The sequence below is a fragment of the Eutrigla gurnardus genome (assembly GCF_963514095.1).
Source record: "Eutrigla gurnardus genome assembly, chromosome: 6".
Lineage (NCBI taxonomy): Eukaryota > Metazoa > Chordata > Actinopteri > Perciformes > Triglidae > Eutrigla > Eutrigla gurnardus.
This window is the reverse complement of record NC_139920.1, coordinates 26,081,518-26,102,717: the sequence shown is the minus strand read 5'-3', so window position 1 is coordinate 26,102,717 and position 21,200 is coordinate 26,081,518. Positions and strand designations below refer to the sequence as shown.

The 21,200-nt window shown below is 42.7% G+C and overlaps 1 protein-coding gene across 1 annotated transcript; it reads right to left on the bottom strand.

Annotated features, from left to right (window-relative positions):
- Positions 1 to 11,883: 11,883 nt before the first annotated feature.
- Positions 11,884 to 21,060, bottom strand: timm44 (translocase of inner mitochondrial membrane 44 homolog (yeast)). Its single transcript, XM_084011247.1, has 13 exons — positions 20,942 to 21,060; positions 20,364 to 20,471; positions 19,963 to 20,166; positions 19,799 to 19,879; positions 19,537 to 19,686; positions 19,036 to 19,172; positions 18,550 to 18,635; positions 17,266 to 17,358; positions 15,132 to 15,256; positions 14,890 to 14,940; positions 14,603 to 14,692; positions 13,929 to 14,039; positions 11,884 to 12,682 (listed from the first exon to the last, which is right to left on the bottom strand). Exons 1-13 carry the CDS (start codon positions 20,969 to 20,971, stop codon positions 12,563 to 12,565), a joined length of 1,386 nt encoding a protein of 461 aa, XP_083867373.1. The 5' UTR covers positions 20,972 to 21,060; the 3' UTR covers positions 11,884 to 12,562.
- Between the last annotated feature and the right edge of the window lie 140 nt (positions 21,061 to 21,200).

The window sequence follows — 21,200 nt, the reverse complement described above, 5'->3', positions numbered from 1 at the left end:
CATGCTACAGAGGTCAGCTAAGCTACATTTCCCTCACTATTCACCTCCAGATTATTTCATTTTCAAACTTTTGGTCTTCACTCCTAAAGGACAATTTATCTGTTTTTTTCGTAGCACCCTCTGGAGCCACAAAAGCCTGACAACACATAATAAATCTAGACCAGGGGCAGTGATGTTGTTAGGCCTATTTAAGGGGGGCTGGAGCTACCTTAAATTGTCCTCAATTTATTTTATTTATTTATTTTATTTTGGAAAAACACATTTAAAAAAAAAATGTTGAGTCTTTATTTTCAGACTAATCTCATACTGATGAATAGGGCATACATAGGGTTTTAGGATTATAGCATCACAGTAGAAAGAATATACTTTAGAAAGAGCCTTTAGAAAGCCTATTTTTTAGATATTTTTTATTAGATTTCTTTTTACAGACACTGTATCCTAATTTTGCTGGAATAACTACAGAATTAATACATACAAAATACAGTTATTTGGTTATGTTCATATTTATGTGTACCTTTAAAACCAGTCTTGATTTATTCTACTATATACTTTATGAGGAAAATTACACTCTCATTGAACCAACCTACAGTACGGTAATTAAAGTACATTCTTTAGACCTGCACCTTATCTAATGGAGAGAGGAATTATATACGGTATCACTTTAAGACACATTTACATAATCAGGGCCCGTTCTAAGCATGCAGCTTTAATGTGACTGTGTTAACATGACAGTAACTTGTTATAGCTTGACTTCTTCACTGGTGTCGTTCTAATTCTAAACAGATACAAGCACAAAGATTGTCTTTAAATCCTAGTGACGTCCCCGACCAGGGGAATAGACTTTGCTGCATTATGGGTGGCGTTCCACTTTAAGTGTCACAACTGCCGATCACTACACTGAGGCCGTCCATCACTCCCCATTCACCCAGCATGATGGGTAAATTAGTATTTAATGAAAAATTGGCTCAACCCCTGACCTTGGTAAGAGCATTCTGAGGATTAATATTCAGCCTCCAGCAGGAGCGTGGTTAAATGCCCGGTCTTAGATATTCATAAAAGCTTTAATTATGCATGTATGCTCAGCTCTAGTAAACAGTCCTTGAATAGAGTGAGAAAACAAGTTCCCAGCTAAAGGACCTTTTTATCTTCTGAGCCCGGGGGGGACATTTATTACTCCAAAACGTAACGCGAAATGATCGATGATCATTTGATGTAAGCGTTGGAAACTAAGTGTAAAGCTGTAAAGGTCTGATCACGATGAAGAAGTAGACAGAGATTGGAGGGAGTTTGTCAGGCCGGGCTGCCAAAATCATTTTCTGCTGCTGATCAGGGTGTATTTTCTCCTTCTCTCTGGGAACAAGAAAGAGAGAGAGAGAGAGGGGGGAGACAGAGGAGAGAACACTGAATTAAATTAAAATGAGAGGACACTTAGTTCAGATAACAGAGTCTGATGGAGCCAGTTGACTGATGATGCACCGTTTCAAATTTTCTCCACACGATTAGCATCGCCGGAGGATTCATTCTGGCTACAGCTGAGGTGATTGATCATCCCTGTAAATTAATGAAACAAATAGTAAATATATTAATAACGAATGAGGGATAAGCCTTGCCAGAAAGGCAACCAGCCACGCTGCTGCAATGCATCACTTTCAAATTTTGTCATTTGCATTTATTTATTTATTTTTGTTTTAAAGATGGTATATTACACACGGCTGACTCTTTTCAACACTTACTGTATTTGATCAAGGGGGGGGGGGACCGGCTCAGGACTCCAGAGTCCATGTGTCCTGTTAAAGCCTTCACGTCAAAGCCAATAAGTCAATATCATCCTTCTACCTGTGATTAAATAGATGAGGCCAAGGATCGATCTCCTCTGATCCATGTGACACCTCGAGATGTGGAAGGTAAACTAACCCCCCCTCCCTCATACCGCGGCTGAGTCATTGACCCATTGAGCCTTCCTGCCAATCGGCCGATGGATGCCCCACTGACACCGGAGCGTCTATATATTCCCCAGCCGGCACACAGAGATAGACTGGCCAGGAAAAAGGCCAGCGTTGCATCACCGCCAGAGCAGCTCGGGCATCCAGCAAGTCCACTCACTCGGTCACCGTGGCGATACATCAGCACAGTGGGAAAGCAATTACTGGACCGAGCATGTGATGACAGCTCACTAATGAAAATGGAAATTTTGTATGTGATTATGACCATTTTCTCAAAATGAAGAAAATCGTGGAATGTGAGAACATGAATAATGACAAAAATATTTTTTGGTCGTATGGCAATTATGGAATTGCCAGATTCTGTCACTCAAGGTTATTTCATATGATTGATAAATGATTAATCCTGTTTTACAAATAATTGATTCGATTTCAGACTGTTTCCTACTTGGAGTTTGAAAGAACTTCCCTATAAACTGTTCACCTCTGCTCTTGCCGTCTGACTGATCATGCTGGGGGTGTTGAGCTCCAGCACGATGCCTTCGGGTGATTTACAGCAAGCGGGGGACAAAAGCTGCACAGCATTAATCCCACCTTAAGTGCAAAATTCTAGCACTAAACTAACCTGTACGCAGGAGATGTTTATATTTATATATGGATGGTGAATTAACTTTGTAGGGGTTTGAAAAATGGAGACTCATATTAGCTCCAGTGTGAATAGTTTGTGGTACATCATCAGTTGAGTCAAGAGACTACGATTTAAAACCTGCTCCTTTCTGAGAAAGGATTGTCGTTTCAATAGAAGTAACATTTTGTTGGCACCTGAAGTATTAATGGTGCATGGTGGGAAACTGAATGAGATGTCATTCAGAGATTTGTGGGTAAAACGTGGGCTAACTTTCTGAGGGGTTAAGCTAACACTAACCCTATGGACATCACTATCCTACAGGGACTCATTATAAATTCAAAATTGCCTCTGCTCTCTTCATCAGGTAGAAGATGGGTTGGGGGGGCAGTTTTGATATTTTTGTCAGGGATTTCATTTCCTCACTTTACATATTTTATCAAAAACTCTCTCCCCCACTTCCTTAATCCTCCCCTTCTACCTCTCCCTCCTTCTTTCCTGCTGTCTGCTGCCTGCTATCCATCACGTAATCTGACTTTAATATGCTACACGGAGGAATATAAGCCATTCATCACAGTGTGGTGAGGCCCAAGACACTGCCATGCTGCACGTTTCACAGGCCAGCAGGCCTCGGCAGTGGAATGGGCTGCAGAGCTGCTAATGCCTCTATTTATTCCACCGGGCAAGCCCGATACAATCTGTCACTCCAGGCCTGAAGAAACATTTCTATTCTGTGTATTCAACACATTTTTACATATCGAATGTCCATCCATTTTAGTAAGGAAGGAAGTTCCAAAATAAACCAAAAACATGGATTGATATTCATATTATTTCACTTTCACTTTTCAAATTTCAATACATTTTAACTGTCATTCTATGTTTGACATGCATCAAATAACATCATCACTGGGAACAAAGCAAGGCGATGCTCAGATACAGGCGCTGTCAGTCACAGCAGCCAGACGGCAGCGAAATGAGACAGCTGTCTTTCACAATGTGGCTCCACAGTGCATGTTTCCAGAGAAACATAATTACATTTTCAAAATGGAATTATGGATTACATACCTCAAACCAGGATGGAACCGGTAGGAATTTATTGGGGGGGAATATTCCCAGCACGAATGACAGGTGAATTTTGACGAATTAAACCACATGTTGTTCCACTTCAAACTCGAAAATCCTTCACGGGTCAAGTTGCTCAAGATTGCACACAAGAATTCATTTTCAGTGAAAGTTTCTTACCATCCAGGTTCATCAGTATCTTCTGGAACACATGAAATGTGTATTTTTTTGCTACCTGCGGGTAGATCAAGTTCAGTCCAAACTGCATCAGCACCTCCAACACCTCAATCACCTCTCATCCCCCCCTCGGGCTCTTCTTCAGGCTCTGACATCGAGGTCACGTGGTGGAGAGAGCAATCTCCCTCTCCGGCTTCGTCCTTGTTGACAGTGAGGGAGATGTTAGCATGCTCACATTAGCATGTAGCTCAAAGTAGACTGCTACTGTGCCAAAGTGCAGACTCTTGTTGAACAATGCACATCTTTAGGGTTAAATACACATTAACTTACTCTCAGTGATGACCCCAATGTCATACATGATGGTGACTCAATCAGCAGACCCAGCAGAGTCCTTGTTGACAGTGAGGGAGAAGTTAGCATGCTAGCATGTAGCTCAAAGTAGACTGTGCCTAAGTGCAGACTCTTGTTGAGCAATGCACATCTTTAGGGTTAAATACACATGAACTTACTCCCAGTGATGACCCCAATGTCATACATGGTGGTGAATCAATCAGCAGACCCAGCAGAGTCCTTGTTGACAGTGAGGGAGATGTTAGCATGCTAGCATGTAGCTCAAAGTAGACTGTGCCTAAGTGCAGACTCTTGTTGAGCAATGCACATCTTTAGGGTTAAATACACATGAACTTACTCCCAGTGATGACCCCAATGTCATACATGGTGGTGAATCAATCAGCAGACCCAGCAGAGTCCTCGCCGCTGGCAGAAAGTATAGCGTGGAGGATCACAGGGAAACTGAGTCTGTGGGGAAAAGGAACTCATATTATCAAATACCATTCACGCATGGTTTTTAAATGACTGCAATTATTCTTTGAAGCACGATTAGCCCGCATAGGACTCCCCTGGGACCCGTGTGCTGGATTAACTACGTCGGCCTGACACTTTTTGTAATTTGACAGGGGATTGCATGGAAACACTGCGAGCCGGAAAGGAACACACACGTTACAGTATATTGATGTGACTTTAGTTGCGATGTTCGGCGTGATAAATCTTCAACCGATACAGGCGAGTGATTAAAGTGAAGCACGCACGGCCGTGCAATAAAGACAGCCATATGAAGAAAGACCAGAAACAGACCTTTTTGGGCTAATTAGCCGTGCTGCGCCGTGATTTATCGCAGGTCATCCAGGTCCCCAATCCTCACATTATCTAACATGGCTAATCCTCAGTGAGGAATGTTGCTGATTAAGTGGACATGTGGGAACGTACTTGATGAGTGGGCTCGGAGTCATCCAGACAGGTGACCTCTCTGAACTTACAGATAAACTGCATCATGCATGAGGTTTCTCTGCAGGCTTTTTTTTTTCATTCCTCCTTGTTGTAGATGCCCTTACCTTTCCCCGCTTTCTCCTCTCGTTCACGCTCCACCTTCTCCCTCCAGCAGTAAATCACCTTCCCCCTGTCTGCCTCCGACCCTGACCTTGATAACTATTGACGAGACGACAGAACTCTTTATTCACACAACCTCATCTGCCCGTCACGCCGCGGGAGAGAGAAAAGCAACCGCAGTGTTTGGAGAGTGAAGGAAGAGTTTTGTACTGCATATATCATCTACCATCACATATAGGTTAAAAGGTCAGCTGGACTAGTAGACGGTAGAAGGGATGACTCCCTCCTAACTGCTTTCTGTCTAGTACGCCTATCTTTTGATATCTTCTATATAACCCTCTATTTCAGAGATCTTCAACGGGGGGTCTGCAGAGTTACCGCAGGGGGTCGACAAAATTATTTCATCCCACACTTTGATATTAAATTAAAAATGTCCAAAAATACACATTAACATTAATGAGAAAATCTAAATGTTAATTATTGTGTTAATGTGAAATCGTGGTGTAGAAATGCCAATATAGAACTCCAAAATATATGATGAATCTGTCAACAATTATTATTTTAATGGCTTAGCATTGTAATATATATATCATACCTTTATACACGGTTTAATAAGCAACACAATTGTATTGTATGAGGGGAAAAACTTTGAAGACCTCTCCTATTCCACTAATGAACAAAAAGAAGAGCATCCTCTTTTTTTCAGTGATTATCAGTCTGTAATTTCTAGTTTGCAAATGCACAATTCCACCAGCTAACATTCCTCCGTCTCGTAGGGGGAAGTTAATCTAATCGGTCTTCCGTCTTCATTAGAGGTATTGAAAGGTTGTGGAGACCAGCAGGGCAGTACCTGTAGACCTCAGCCCCGGTCTGATTTACGCCTATAGATTAGCTGTCTCTGGAGGTGAGGCTATCTGTCACAGTGTCTGACCACGGGAACCTTTAAAAGAAAAAGAGTGGGGGGTGTAAAAGAAAAACATGAGTCACGCTGCTCGCTGAAAATGAGTCATTCTGTTCTGCTTCCTTGAGAACTCTTGCTAACATACTTCCACTTGTTGATGCGACCACTTCCATTTGACTTGTGTGATGATTTGCTGCGTTATTCCCCCTCAGAGGGCCAACAAGCTGCTCGTTCTCCATGTTTTGGAGGTGATCCATTTCTCCAGACTCGCCCTCCGTGTTCTTTTAATGGCTGCACGACTTAAGGAGCCATGTGCGTCTGCTGAGAGCAGCCTGTATTTACAGCTCTGCCCGTCTATACCGGAGGCTAACACGGACACTTAATCGTATGACACATCAGACCTCTGAGCAGAACCGGCCCACGCAGCCGGGCTGGAAGGAGGAGACGCGCCGGCTGATCAATAGAAACAGCATTTGCTTTTCCATTGTTTTTCCTCCTCTCAGCAGAACTGCCCATTCTCATAAAGAATCTGCTGCGTGCAATTAGGGTGGGCTCGCTGACGGTGTCTGGGGCGGACGGGGGATTTGATTTCGAAAACGAGGGGGGAGGGAGAGAGGTGATAATGGAATTGAAACGGTTAGAAACTGGCTAATGCATGAGATTCAACAGGATGGGAAAGCATGAAAAATGATCAGAACCAAAAAGATTCAGGTAGTAGTGGGTGGGAAGATGGATACTGTGAAAAAAACAGCGCACTTTGAATGATAAACGAGCTCAGATGGAGGAATATTGACAGTGAAATGTGTGTTTGTGTTTGATTATGAGTGATGTACTGGTGTGCATTCAATTAAATAAAATCAAACTTTGCCTAATGATGATACACAGTCGGATATATTTCCATCTAAGTATCATTTATTCATTATTTCCAATCAACGCGTTGGTGATTTGGACTGCTTTCATTGCTTTATCAGAAGCCTAGATAGCAGATTAGGTTTCCTGCTGAGGTTAATGCTTAATTATAGGGAAAAAAAACCCTTGAATCTGTCAACAATAAAATCAACATCATTACTCTGAATGAGAAAGAGGGCGATTCTGTTGGTTGTGGGGGAGATGGCGGTCAGATGGCATCAGCAGGAGAAACAGCATGCGGTGCACTACACGTGCAGTTAATTGAGTTATAAAGGACATGCTGATTAGTGATTGGCAGGGAGTCTGTTACTTTTAAATATATGAGAGGATGGGAGCCAAGAAGTAGTCTCACTTAATCAACTTCGGCTATGTTTTCTAGTTTCACGCCAAGAGTGAACTTGAATTTTAACTGAGCAAAAGAGAGATGGAGAAATTAAAATCTGCTTCTATATTTCATTATTTATATTACATTACATACATTATATTGTTTAGGTTGGTGATAATTGCAGATCAGATGCTGATTTACTTATCTGAATAATGTGAAATAATACTTTACTACCAATAATCACTGAACTGGCAGCCGAAGAGGAGAAAAAGGGGAACTTCACTTAAAACCTTAACATGGCCTGTTTTGAGTTGTAACCTAATCGGGGAGGACTGGAGTCTTATTTTGACATGAACTTTGTCAAATTCTCTTTGGAACGTCATAAAGTCAGAAGGATCACTCACTTTTGGTTGCACTTAACAAGCTGAAGGAAACACAGAGCAAACAGGGCCATGTGTTCTGCTCCCAGGTCTAAGTGGTCGAGGGTAGATTAGGTTCACCTGTGTCTTTGCTGGTTTGTGATCAAAGGTTGTGATCGAGCACACATTAACGCTCATCATAACGATCATTTTTGAGTCAATTGTCACCATCTGTATTCATTTACGTGAGATGGAGAAGTCTTCATGTGGTGGATCTAGTTCTACACTCATCCTTAAGGCATGTCAGTCAATACAGACCCATCAAAATAGTGGTGTCGTAGATAGATATGAATATAATTGATTAGGTGTAGATAATTAATGTTCTTGTATTTTGTATTTTGCATCTGCTACAGATGCTTTTGTTATTTGCACCCCTATTTATCCCCTTTTGCTGTTACCCTGTAAATGTCCCCACTGTGGGATAATAAAGGATTATCTTATATTATCTCGAAATGAAACAATATCAGTGGTCAGGTTCAGGAGAGATTCCATAACGATCATATCCAATTACCGACATTTTGTCTGCATACCTTTTCCTTTTTTCTTTTTGCTATCTAGGTGAGAATTACGTGACCTTGCACGAACACAAAAACACACCTTCACACATGATCGCCACAGGAAATGTCACTCTCCTTCTAATGAAAGCGTTCCATTGTGGGAGTAAAGTGTGTTTCCTGTCCTGGAACCACCCGTCTGCCTGTACGCAGAGCGTGATCCAGCCAGAGAGACAGTTTATCACGCACGCAGACACGCGGAGCCTCGTCTGATGCCGTCGCGCTGTGAGAGCCATCGTCCCACGTTTCCACGGTAATGTCGGGCCCGGGGGTCCCGGCACGTCCTCCACGTCTCTGGACGTGCACGGTGGGGTGAGACGGGGGATTGGTTAGAGCACTCTGCCCATTACTGCTGTGCCACTCATTTCCTGTCTGTCTGTCTGTCTGTCTGTCTGTCTGTCTGCCATCATCTCCCTTTTTCTGTCTCTTCTCACTGACCACGCTTCTCCGTCTCCGTCCTGTCTTATCTTATGGGACTGGAGCAATATATGAAAATGAGACACGGATATATTGACCACTGACTTTCACAGGAAGACACAGAGGCTGCTCAATATGAGGTGTTAGAGTTGCAATAAAGGCTTTATGAAAAGATGAAGAGGATAAACTCTAAAAGAAGAATTTAATTTTAATGTGAGGCAATATCCCCAAACAAAAGCTGCTTGATAAAAAAAACAAAAAAACAAGGAATTGTTCAATCACAGCAAAAGATGATTTTGGTTGGTCCGTCTAAAGATAAAGGACACGTTGTCTAGCCGTGCAGATCAGATTTTTGCCTCCACGTCGATCAGGGGTAAATAAAACTACACCCGAGCTCCCCGAGACACACATGGCTGTCCTGTATAATCCGTCTCCCACCGGGGGACCCTGCTGACCTTTACCCGTTCCACAGTCTCACCGCCTGCATGAATATGAGCGTGTGCTCTCTCTCCCATGTCCCCATGAGGTGACATGTTGGCACAGTGCCCCACTGAGGGCGCACACACACACACACACACACACACACAGTTGGAGCTCTTTCCAAAAGACTTACTGAGCATCGGGCACATCACAGATGTGCTGCAGCAGCCACTTCAGATCAACTAAGAATAATGTCATGTTGCATTAAGCCCATCTGTAAACGCCTGATGCATAAAATCGTGTTGTTTTTTTTCTCGGACTATGATGGGTACTGCTTCTACTATTCACTGTAATACAGGAAGATACAGGAAAGGAGTCTGTTCTGTATGAGTGTTTAATACGATGGAACGAGGAAAAGGCTGGTTAAATCACCAGTAAGGAGACTGGGAGCTCAAGGACAGAGTAGTTAATGGGGCAGCATCAGACAGATGAAAGGGAAAAGGGGCGGACGTTAAAGAACAGCTGATGGGCGAACACATGACAAGCTGAATAATAATAACTATAATGTGGTGGTGAACTCAACAGCAGTCAGTCAATGATATGTGCCCTCTTGCTTTTTCGTTTCCTTTACAGTTGTAAGGTTTTAAAAAAAAGGCACCTGGCAATGCTGTTAAGATTCTAAAGTGTTTTACGTGTCGTTTCCATATCGATGATGTTTTTACGACGTGTGGTTTTTCTTTCCTTCCTTCAGCTTCCAACCTGGATCCCAGACCAGCGGCGGGATGTCAGCACTCAGCCGTCAAGTGAGAGAGTCTATGCGACACTTCTGCCCTACTTCCTTGGGACTTGACCTGGCACCACTTGTGGTGTGTGTGTGTGTGTGTGTGTGTGTGTGTGTGTGTGTGTGTGTGTGGTGCCTCTATTGGCCAGCTGTATGCCCGATACCTCCTTTGCTCTTTCAGACAGTGACCTTTGTATTCTGTGTGTGTGAGTCACAAAAACGTTATGAACCCATGCGTACATGTGTGTGTCCTTACAACTCTACAAGAAATGTGCGCTAGCGAATGCTAAAGTTTTACAGTTACATCTCATATTGAGGTTAGGCATTAGAATTAATTTTAAGGTTAAGCTCAAATCTGCTTTATTTGATTATTTGGGAGAGTGGTGATACACATTCTGTTCATATTTCATCTCATTAAGATATACTTTACTTTACGACCACTCATTTTCCAATCCATGGCTTTGCAGTATTGATTGATTCCCGACATTCCAAGCATCATGACCTTTTTGGTCTAATGACATTTTAATTTTTTTTTTTTTTTTTATAAATACATTTAAATTTACATAACACACAGCTTTTTACATCTCAGGCTTAAGTGTTTGAATGCACCAATGAATAGATGAAAACAGCTCCTAATTAAACTGTACCAACAGGGAATAGTACTTGTAACCCCAACAAAAGCTAAAGGTGACTATTATTGTGGTGGATCCTCCAGGGTGGCCCCTCTGAATACCTGAGAACTGTGTGTGTGATTGAGCGTGGCGGGGGGTGCATCCTGAGCGATGAGCGCTGCATTGGGGGGAACTGCAACCTCAGCACAACTCTGCAAGTGAGGGGATCAATCATCCGGGACAGCCTTGGAACATTGGAGCTGCTGGTGTACATGTACAGGGAGACGTGCAGCACGCATGCAGGCACACGCCAACATGCGTGTTGTTAAAACCACCCACTCACCTTCTCACCCAAGGCAGCTGTAATCAATCCTGCTGGGTGTGAGCCGGCGTCGCCTTGCATCCCACCATCTGTCCCGACTGACGCCACAGACGATGGACGGCTGCTGTCGTGTGATCTGCACCCTCTCCTCTGCACCCAACATGGGAAGCACCTGCATGAAGCACAGAGACACTCCGGAGGGATCCGGCCCAGATTTAATTTGCCCTTTTAAGAACGTGGCATTATCAAACGGAGCGAACCAAGCGGGCATAATAAAGTTCACATTTTAATAGAGGTGGTGAAATCTTACAAAAAGGGGGAAAAAGAAGAAAAAAGTGCAGTTAAAGAATTTCCTGTTGGGTTGAGAAGAGAATGAGTCAATGTGATGCAGCTTTGTTTGTCCACACTCTCTGACCTTTGTCTCTGAGGTCAACGGTCTGGTTGACGACACAGAACTAACATTAAATCTGTATGTAATTATTGTAATAAAGGTCTAATTGTCCATGTCAATAAAGCTATTCACACTAAGATGTTGCAGTGGAATATGTTTGCCCACAGTCACGATTTCACAAAGCTGAGACGCGATCGCTGAGACGTCATTTAACCTTTGCACCCGCCGTAGTTGTATTAGTCCAAGAGAGGAGGTTTGGGTTGTGGACTGTAGGACACATGGCTCCGGTGAGCAGGGTAATAACATGGCACATTGAACACATGTAGCACAGATTTATAACCCTCCGCAACAATGAATGTCACAACATGCCAGTAGTGTTGATGTCGGGACTGAAAGCTGAAGGTAATGTTCCCCCGGGACCAAGGAAGCAGTCAAAATAACCACGTTTACTTGGAACTCACAGCATCCGGTTTGCAAAAAGGCTGCTCTGGAATTTTAACTGTAAAAATGTGCTCGGGGAAAGCATTTTCACACACTGAAATCCCACTCCCGGATTTAAAAGAAATGATGTGATATCCTCCAGATCAGAAGAGTAGAAGGTTAAAAATACTTGATAGAAATTAGATTTTTTTTTGTTTGCTAGTGTGAAAAACAGGGGTCATCTTTATTTTTCATAATAAATATAGACTCTCACATTTTAACAATTACATTGGACAATTTTTTACACAATCAAGGATCTATAGGGAAAGCACTGATTGGCTACAACACCCCACCAAGATAACAATGCTTCTGAGAGGAAGAGAGAGAGAGAGAGTGTGAGGGACGTCATGACATCCACCAGAAGTTGAGGGGCTCAAATCCAAATAATCTCCATCTCCACATTTTTCTCAAATTCATAAGACAAGTAAAACAACTTCACATATCCTTTAAATCCTAACAACGTGCTGTACGACTGAATTTCACTAAATAGACATCCATACAGTCGTTGCAGGAAGTATGGCGAATGAGACTAGTTGATGATCTACCGCCCCCTAGTGTAAGCCAGATGAATCGCCAGGCATTCATAGAAAAAACCCAGGGTTTGCAGCGACTGAACCCAAAGCCTGTGCAGTTAAAAAAAAAGAGAATGTGAAGCATCTCAGCGTTTAGCAAAACTACTCCTCAATAGTTCTGTCTCTGAAGTGAGTCCATGTCCCGGTTGGCTGTCCATCATCTCCATGTCGTCCTCCGCCTCCCCCCCCCCCGTTCATCCCAGCCAGCTCCAGGGCCTGTTCAGGTACAGTATGTTCTCTCGCTTAGTGTCGTGTGCGTATCAAAGAGTCTTAGAGGATCTGTTCGGTGCTCGAGGCGGAGATGTCAAGTAGTCTCCAGGCAGCATATGGGTTGAGCTCCTCCTGGTCTCGACACAGAGCCCACACATACATCATCCTGAGCACTTTTTCCTGGAGGGAGAGAAACAGATGGGTACATGTATTCTTAAACGCTCCCATATTGTAAAAATGTTTTTGTTTTTTTACTATAACGCAGGTCTATGTGCCAATATAAATACTGCTAAAGTATCAAAGCGCTCGTTCCATGGAGAAATACAAGCAGCCTGTATTCAAATGAGCCATCGTTTGTCAGGATTATATAATATGTAGACCATTTCACAGTTTTAAACAAACATTATGAATGTGCCATAGTTTATTTCCATTTGCAGTGTGTGTGAATGACATCAGCTGAAGGGAAATAAACCTGGATCCAAACTATTGCATAGCGATGAGATTCTGTTCATATGTGATTAGAAATAGGAGAAATCAAAATCTGGAAGCATGATATGTGACCTTGAACTGTTCTTATTCACTGTAAACAGGAAGGACAGTGATGTCCTTGCTCACATTATTTATCAGTTAGCTGTGTCAATATCCAGATGTCCAATTTGTCTCGAAAACCAAGAAAGTTTGGAAGTGGAAAGTCATGTAAAGCTGTGTGGCCAGACGAGGTAGTAACAATGAGACGCTCAGCGCAGGAGACACTTAGTAGTCCATAAGGGCAGAGTCTGTCATTTGATGTCCAGACATTTGGACCCAGCTGATAAAACAGTACATCCACCATTAATCCTCTTGCAGTAGAATTTTAATCTGAAAACTGGGCAGATGCCAACCGCTTGGTATTGAGTGGAGAACTTGACCTTTTAACCAATCACAGGTGTCCCCGAGGAGCCATGAGTAGACAATATGGCTGATTTATAACCAATAAAGTTTTTGTCTGGGTTGTGGGTTTAAATAAATAATAGCTGCGCCCCAATAAAAAGTGCCTTAATTGTCTCATAACATTCTCTTAATGCATCATTCATGAGTCAAACACAATCGTGTGTATGACAAAAAGCCAGCTGCTGCTTTGTGTGGACCTTTGTCACAGCATTCTGTCTCGTCATAGTAGGAAATTCACAGGTGTAATTGGTCAAATTAACGATGTGTGCCAGTAGGCTGTTCCAGTGAGGCAGCATCAACAACACCAGGGCATCCTCCAAACCTTCATTTACTTAATTTAATACACCTGTGCTTTTCTTAAAAAGACATGTCGTGTTGTATTACTTCTAGAACACGTGCCTCTAAATGCTCTTTACTTTTACCATAAAGCAGGTTCTAGAAAATCAATGTATTGTTTGAGTGTGTGTGTGTGTGTGTGTGTGTGTGTGCCACTTACAGGGTCTCCCTCTATCACCTCTCCTTTGGTGTTTCGGATCACCATGACTAATTGAGCCTGGAAGGTGATAATCAGCACCGGACCCTGGTCCATCATCTTCCCCATCGGCAACTGAAGTAGAAAACACACAACAAATGTCATTTCAGTTAGCGGTCAAGTATTAAAAGAAGTTTATCATGGCTCGAGAGATTTAAAAAACATGTAGTGGAAGTTATCATTATGTATATTCACAAACTTTGTCCCTGCAGATGAACATACCCAAACTCTAGTCTGGAGCAGGCATGGGACAATATAAACATTTCATATCACAGTTATCCTGGCCAAAATAATTGCAATTCACGATTATCATCATAATGTGCTTAAAACTCTTAAATGGAACTAAAACATACTGGAATCACTTTATATTAAGTTAAAAAAGAATATTGTTTTTGCATCATAGATACAGACAACCTCTTAGTGAACATCCTGTTTAGTGAAAAAGAATAAAACAATCTTAAATAAGATAATCATGAATGATATGCTCCCCTGCATAAACAAAGGATAAATACATTTGAAAAGTATACTTTTGTATCCTGTATTTTTTTTGTACTTCACGATTATCCCGATAATGGACATTTTTACACTCTACCATGCAGGATAAAATCCTCTATCATCCCATCCCTGGAGAGACTTACATCGATATTGTCGATGTCCAGGATCTTAGAGTGGAACTGGAGTCCCATGGCCTTGGCTTGCTGTATTGGGTGTGCCAGCTGGCTGTATGTCTTCACACCCAAAATGGAGGAAAAAAGAAGATGGCATTATGATTGAACACTTGATAAAGAGCTGCATGTCCACTATGTGAACCAATGTCACCCATGTGATCTGTGGACAATCTGCTGTCTGCACATATCGGTAACTAAAGAAGCCTGTGGTATGGTATTTCAGCACTTCAAGAGTCGGCGTGTGAGAAAGGTCATACCGCTTCATAACACCAGTCCTTCAGCACCTCCAGCTCGCCACGGATCATCGCCTGCATGGAGACAAGAGCACACATCATTTTAAAAAACGTCCTGGATACATCAAGAGCTAATGACAGAGGTCATTGGACTACAGCAGATGTAATACATTTGTTTTACCACAGCGACTTTAGTCCAATGTTTTATTCTATGCAGCAAAAAAAAGAAGCGGGAAACGGGTAATGTTCCAGCGTTGTTTACGTACCTCCAGAATATTGGGGATGATATCTCGCTCACACTGCTTGAGAAACGAATCTTTGTCAAAGGATGGGTCCGCCTTTAAAATCTCTGTTAGTACTTCAGACATCTCCGTCTTAGAAAACAGCCCGCCTAAACACACGTGAAGGCGTACAGGAAACATGGCATTTAGCTAACCATTAATGAGCGGTAGAACAGCCTATGGCTAAGTAGTTACATGTATTAAATAGGGGTGGGGAAAAAAATCGATATTGCAATATATTGTTGTGCTCTCTGTCGCAATAAATAAATCGATACACTGACGGCAAATATCGATATTTTGGGTCTACGGGTTTTTTTAGACTCCCGTCGGTGCGTCCCCAATTTCCACTGCATGCGTCTCCGCTGCGTTGTTTACGGTTCTCCGGAGCGGATCCGCGGGGGCCGCCCGCTGCCCGGGGGTCGGTCTGAGCTCCAAGCGGGTTTCACACAGCCTTGAAGGCATGCGTGCCGACCTTTCGGCCGGGTTTGATTGCCTATTTACGGGCAGGATTCCGAGCCGCGCGCTAGAGTTTACGGTTCTCCGGACGGAGCAGAACTGCGGGTTCGCGGTGCGTAATTGTAAGCGTGGCCGTGTGCTGGCCGGTGCTGTTGTGAGCTTCAAGCGCTTTTCACACAGCATTGAGGGCATGAGGACCCACTTTTCGGCCGGGCTCGATTGCCTATTTACGGGCAGGATTCCGGGCGGCGCGTGTTTACCGTCCGCCGGAGGGTCCGCATGTGTGGATCCGCGGAGCCGTGTGGGCATGAGGCCCAACTTCCCAGGTACTGGATGGGTGAACATAACTCTGCACATAATTGGTTGCATACTGAAATGTGCCCAATATTTCATTTAATTCTGATGTTATTCTTCTCTTGTTTAGCTATTGTTAAACTAAAACGCACCCAAGTTTACATAAAACAAGTTGCTACTGACTTTTCAGTATCAGAAAGCACTGTCCTGGTTTACATAAGACATGTTATTAATGTTCATGCACTTTAATGTGTCCAGCTGGACAGTGTTTATTCATTTGTACATTGTACGAAGTTTTGGAATTTATTTTTTATGCATATTTTTTCTTTTTCAGTCACATATCGTGATATATCGTTGATGAAATTTCTTGCAATATATCGAATATCGCAGATATCGTGTATCGTGATATTATCGTTATCATGGGCCAAATATCGCCACAGTATCGAATCGTGAGTTACCCGTATCGTCCCACCCCTAGTATTAAAGCATTTGTAGCTAAACGGGAGTTGCTGATATCAAATAATCCACTGCTGGGCTCATTACATGTCTTACTAGGCTACACAATCTATGCCATTAACTATGTTATGTTGCTATGGTGAAAACTAAATCTGCCATGATATAAATTAATTTAGAAAACTGTGACCCCAAAATATCTTAAAGGAGTCATAACCTGGTTTTATACGTATCCAGCCCCCCTTGGATCGCTTTGGATCAATTCGTAAAACTTATTAGAAAAAAAAAAAAAAAATTTAATCAAACATTGAGCTTGTTCTGACCCTTTTTCGTACCGCGATTTTATCACGCGAGATTACGCGCGAGGTTTTGACTGGTCCGGATGTGCATTGTATAATATGTAATGAGGCGCGCGTTGATTCGCCGCAGGAAGGACAGAGCCGGGGGGGGGCTTGCCTGCATGCAGACTCCAAAACATAATGGCGGCGCTTCGGCGATTTCAGGTAGCGGACGGGGCGGGGTTGGGTGGTGAAAGAGGGGTGGGCTTATGCAAGTAGCCTCCACGGTGACGTCACCGTAGGCGCAGAATCAAAATCTCGTGCTTTAGGAATGCACACCCTTGTGTGCTATTCCTGTTCGGAAAAAGAGCAGAAGCGAAAAAACGGCGCCACTTTCAAACTCCAGCCTTTCAGGCAAGTTTCAACTGAGGTCAAACACAGATATGCATGTTTTAACAAGAGAAATTGCGATTTCCTGGTGATGACTCCTTTAAAGCTGTAGAATATAATGTATATATGATTTTCAAAAATCACTTTAAATACCCTGAAATACACAAAAGCTCTGTATCTTCTCTGTTAGAGCTCGATTCGACCTCTCGTTGTGATTAATGCAGATTATCAAACCAGAGGTCTCTCACCTATGATGTCAGTCATCTTATCGGTGACGGCCCTGGATGCTCTGATGAGAGTATTCTCACTCTCGTCGTACTTCATCTTCATCTCAAAGAACCCTGCAGTGGATGAAATGAAATGAAAAACACATGGAGGCTGGGGGAATAACAATATCCTCTCAGATCGGCGAATCCTTCAAAATTCATCGTAAGGTTATATACATAAACATATACTGTATATATGAGGAGACATAATTTTTCCTGTCAACAGTATGACAACCTACAGGGCCTGCTGGTTGGACAACGTGAGGTATTAAAACGCTAAAAACTGAGGCTCAGCAAAAGGCTGCTGTGTATCGCTGCTGGGTTATTGATGAATTATGACTCCAATACATGTCCTTATAAATAAACACACACACACTTATAATATAACGCGTGATGCCGCTCAGCAGCCACAGTGAAGTGCAGCAGCCTGGTGGGTTGGTTTCATGCTGTGTGAGATATTGTTCCGGCAGAGATAATCAATTAATTCATTCCCATATTACCAATTCAACTGGAGCTACAGGAGGGCAATTATATTGCTGACTTACATAAGTTATAAAAAAAGCAGATAGATAGACCGTATTACTAAGAAATGATGTACTGGTTCACAGTACTTACAATATTTAAGGTAAAGTAAATAATGTTGCTGCTATGGAAATCCGCATAGATGGAAATTTGTTCACTGTGCACAATGTAGCCTAACTGTAAACTAGGTCATTTTTTTCCCAACTGTCCAGACATTATTAATCTTGAGCGTTACTAATGTGCATAATATCGACTAAATCAGCTCAGTAATGTACATTTTTAAAACCCCGTTTTAAATACTCTCCACCTAATCCCACAGCAGTGCCTTGTATTAACTGGCTATTTCAGCAAAATGCTTATTAGTGAAGCCTCATAAGCTTGAAGGCTAGTTAAGTGTTCCAAGCCATCCAGGCCCAGGCATAAATATATATTCTAGGAGTTTTATCACACGGACAAGTCTGCTATAGATTAATTTATCTCACCACAGCCGTGTAAAACCCTCAAATTGAAACTGACAAAAACTTGGCCCACCAGGTGCTTTAGCTTCACTACTCAGCAACTAAATAGGGGGCCATTTCATTTATGACTCTATTCCTGCACATAATTGCATATTTAGGCCGGTGCCTTTATGCTATTTGTCCCTGGACTCAATCACTTACTGTACATGGAGAATTGCTGGTTCACTCATTAAAAGTTAACTTTAAGTAAACAATCAAGAATGCAAACGGATAATTTAGTCCTTACGGTTGAAGACCATGTTGTTGTCTTTGAAGTCCTTCCACTGCTGGTACCATTTTGAGTCTTTGTGGAGCACCACTCCCATCGCTTCCCTGAAGCAACACACACAAAGCAAACCTTCAAACAGCGGGTCGAGAGAAACACATGCAGACAATCACATTTAACTACATTAACCCAGAAAGGAGAACACGGCAGTATTTACAGCAAGAACAATAAACTAAATATAAAGGAAACACTAGATTCTCTTCTGGGAAACAACATGAGACAATGGTCAAACAGCCATGACAGTAGTTTCAATTTACTTGGGTAGTCTCTTAGTACCTGACTGTATGTGTCTCTCAGTTGTGACAGTTTTCAGACCATTTCATGGAACGTATTTGTAATAATAGTAATAATAAGACTGTCCGAGGCCATTTAAGTGGCGTCGCCTATCTCTGAACACGGGAGGCCTTCCTGATCATTATCAGGGCAAAGCAGAGGGCACTCACGTACTCGTTGGCTTCGAAGACCTTGCTGTCATCCCCTCCCCCCTTGGAAGAGAACTCACTCCTCTTCCTGAGTCTGGCAGGAGGCCGATAAGGGCCGGTGTGACCCAAGTCATCAATCTCTTTCTTCACACTCTCCATGCCCTGAAAAAACCAGTTCACATGGAGCAGACGAGATCATTTTCAGGAATTTGAGAGTTCCTTTTATCTTAATTAATGTCTAAAAAGGAGCATTGCTATTCTCCTAGCTTTATCCTCAACCTTGAGCTTTTTTGAATGCAATGTGACAAATGATTTCCCGAACAGAGTGCGGTATACACAATTTGTATTTAAGTGAAATATCACTGAATAAAGATCAAGAGCACTGTTCCCATTTGTTGTATCTTTGTTGTCATCTTAAAATCCATCTCCAATTTTACAACAAGACACTTCTCAGTCAGTTTATGTTTCAATGTGTGTGCTTAATTTATTCAAAACAAAACAACAAACAATGACAGAGACTCCATACCTGAGATATTGCTCTGAATGCACCAGTCTTCCCCAACATCTCTCCACTTTTAGAGACGGACTCTGCGGAGGTCTTGGCGGTTTTGGCTGCTTCCTCCATTCCGTCCTTGATTTTCTTCCCAATTTCTGTACGACTGACCTCCTCTAGCCCCTGTTGATGCACACAGACAAACGCCTTGTAAGGGTGGATGGATCAGCGTGAATTTACGTATCTATCATGATGAACAAATGAGAGGCTGCATGTTATTGAGACACTCATTTACCTCTTTCACCGTCTCAGAGATGTTTCCCAACTTCTTCCTGAGAACATCGGAGGTCTTCACCGTTTCAGACTCTATAGTTTTCTGGGAAATAGACAAGGGGGCATTGGCAAACAGTCACTTGTCATAATAAAATGAATGGGAACGCTGTGCGGCCAAACACCTACATATTTTCTTCGAGCTTGTTTCAATGCATCCGACTCCTCCAGTTTTTTGGCCTCTTCTCGGAACTTCTTGATGTTGTCTTTCATTTCTTTGTTCTTGCTCAGCTCCTGCTTGATGTTTTCCAGTAACTCCCCAAGGAAACCCTTCCTGCCACGACCTCTCTGCCCCGACAAATAGCGTACCTGTAGGAGGGGTGACTGAGGCACCTAGATGGCACACATTAAAGAAGGAATCACTATAATGATACTTTAGGCAGGAAAACAAGTAGAGTAACTTGCAAAAGACAGCAGGAGCACATTAGACTGATGATATGCACAGTAATAGATTAATGCTGATGTTTCAGTTATGGTTGTGCTTTCTTCAGGTGACCCAGCAAGAGGTGTGTAAGTAACAGTGTTCGTACCTGTGAAGAGTACGTGAGGAGGAGCCCACGTATCTTGTAGACGTTGGTTCTGTTGTGAAGCGGCAGGTAAGAGGAAGGGAACGCCACCAAGCCTCTTCTTACACATATCTGGAGACACACATACGAAGTCAAACTTTAGTAAAGACTGCTCGATAGCCAAGCCGTTGCTGACAATCACCCTGGAGGCAAACGTCGGCACACACGTTGAGAATGAGGTGTCATTTAGTGTTGGAACTAAAGTAAATAAAGTGCTCGCACTTATAGTCGATAGACGGACACTTTGTTCATCACACGGCGTGGTGGAAAGTCGGAACATGCAGCTAGCTAGATAGCAAAGTTGACGTTTTAATTGTACAAAGGGTTTGTCCTGCGCTGCAGAGTTCAAACACCGGCTGGACGTATGAGAGCTAGCTTACTTAGCTAGCTAACGCTACGTTAGCAGTCTCGTCAGCGAGGCGGAAATACTCCAAACTGCCAGTTGTGATTTTGTAAGTTCAACATGCTAAGTTTTTTTCCCTTAACGTTTAATGAGGTTTAAATGTTGACATTTTCCTTTTTTGAAAGTCCCTCGCACTCACCTGGTAACACTGACACAAGGGGGCCGCCATCTTGAATGTAATGCCTGTGACCTTCTTCCGGTGATTACCTTCTACATCCACGAGGGGTCTGGGGGGCGCGTCATCAACAGACGCCTTAAAAAAAAACCTCCAGACGTTGCTCATACTGGCATCATTTCACTGCACCGTTACACTCATGATTCCTATAGTAAACAAGTAAAACTATTTAATGTTTATATGCGACTTATCAGTCTTAGTAATGTCAATCGAAACGTAAATA

Bases quoted from the DNA above. Each gene is read 5' to 3' on its own strand.
- timm44 (XM_084011247.1), bottom strand. From the start codon at position 20,971: ATGGCGGCCCCCTTGTGTCAGTGTTACCAG. The intron at 18,636-19,035 runs GTACGTGAGTGC...GTGTTGCTTCAG, and splicing joins AAGGTCTTCGAAGCCAACGA to GGAAGCGATGGGAGTGGTGC. The intron at 12,683-13,928 runs GTAAGTGGCACA...CTCTCCCTCCAG, and splicing joins AGGTGATAGAGGGAGACCCT to GAAAAAGTGCTCAGGATGAT.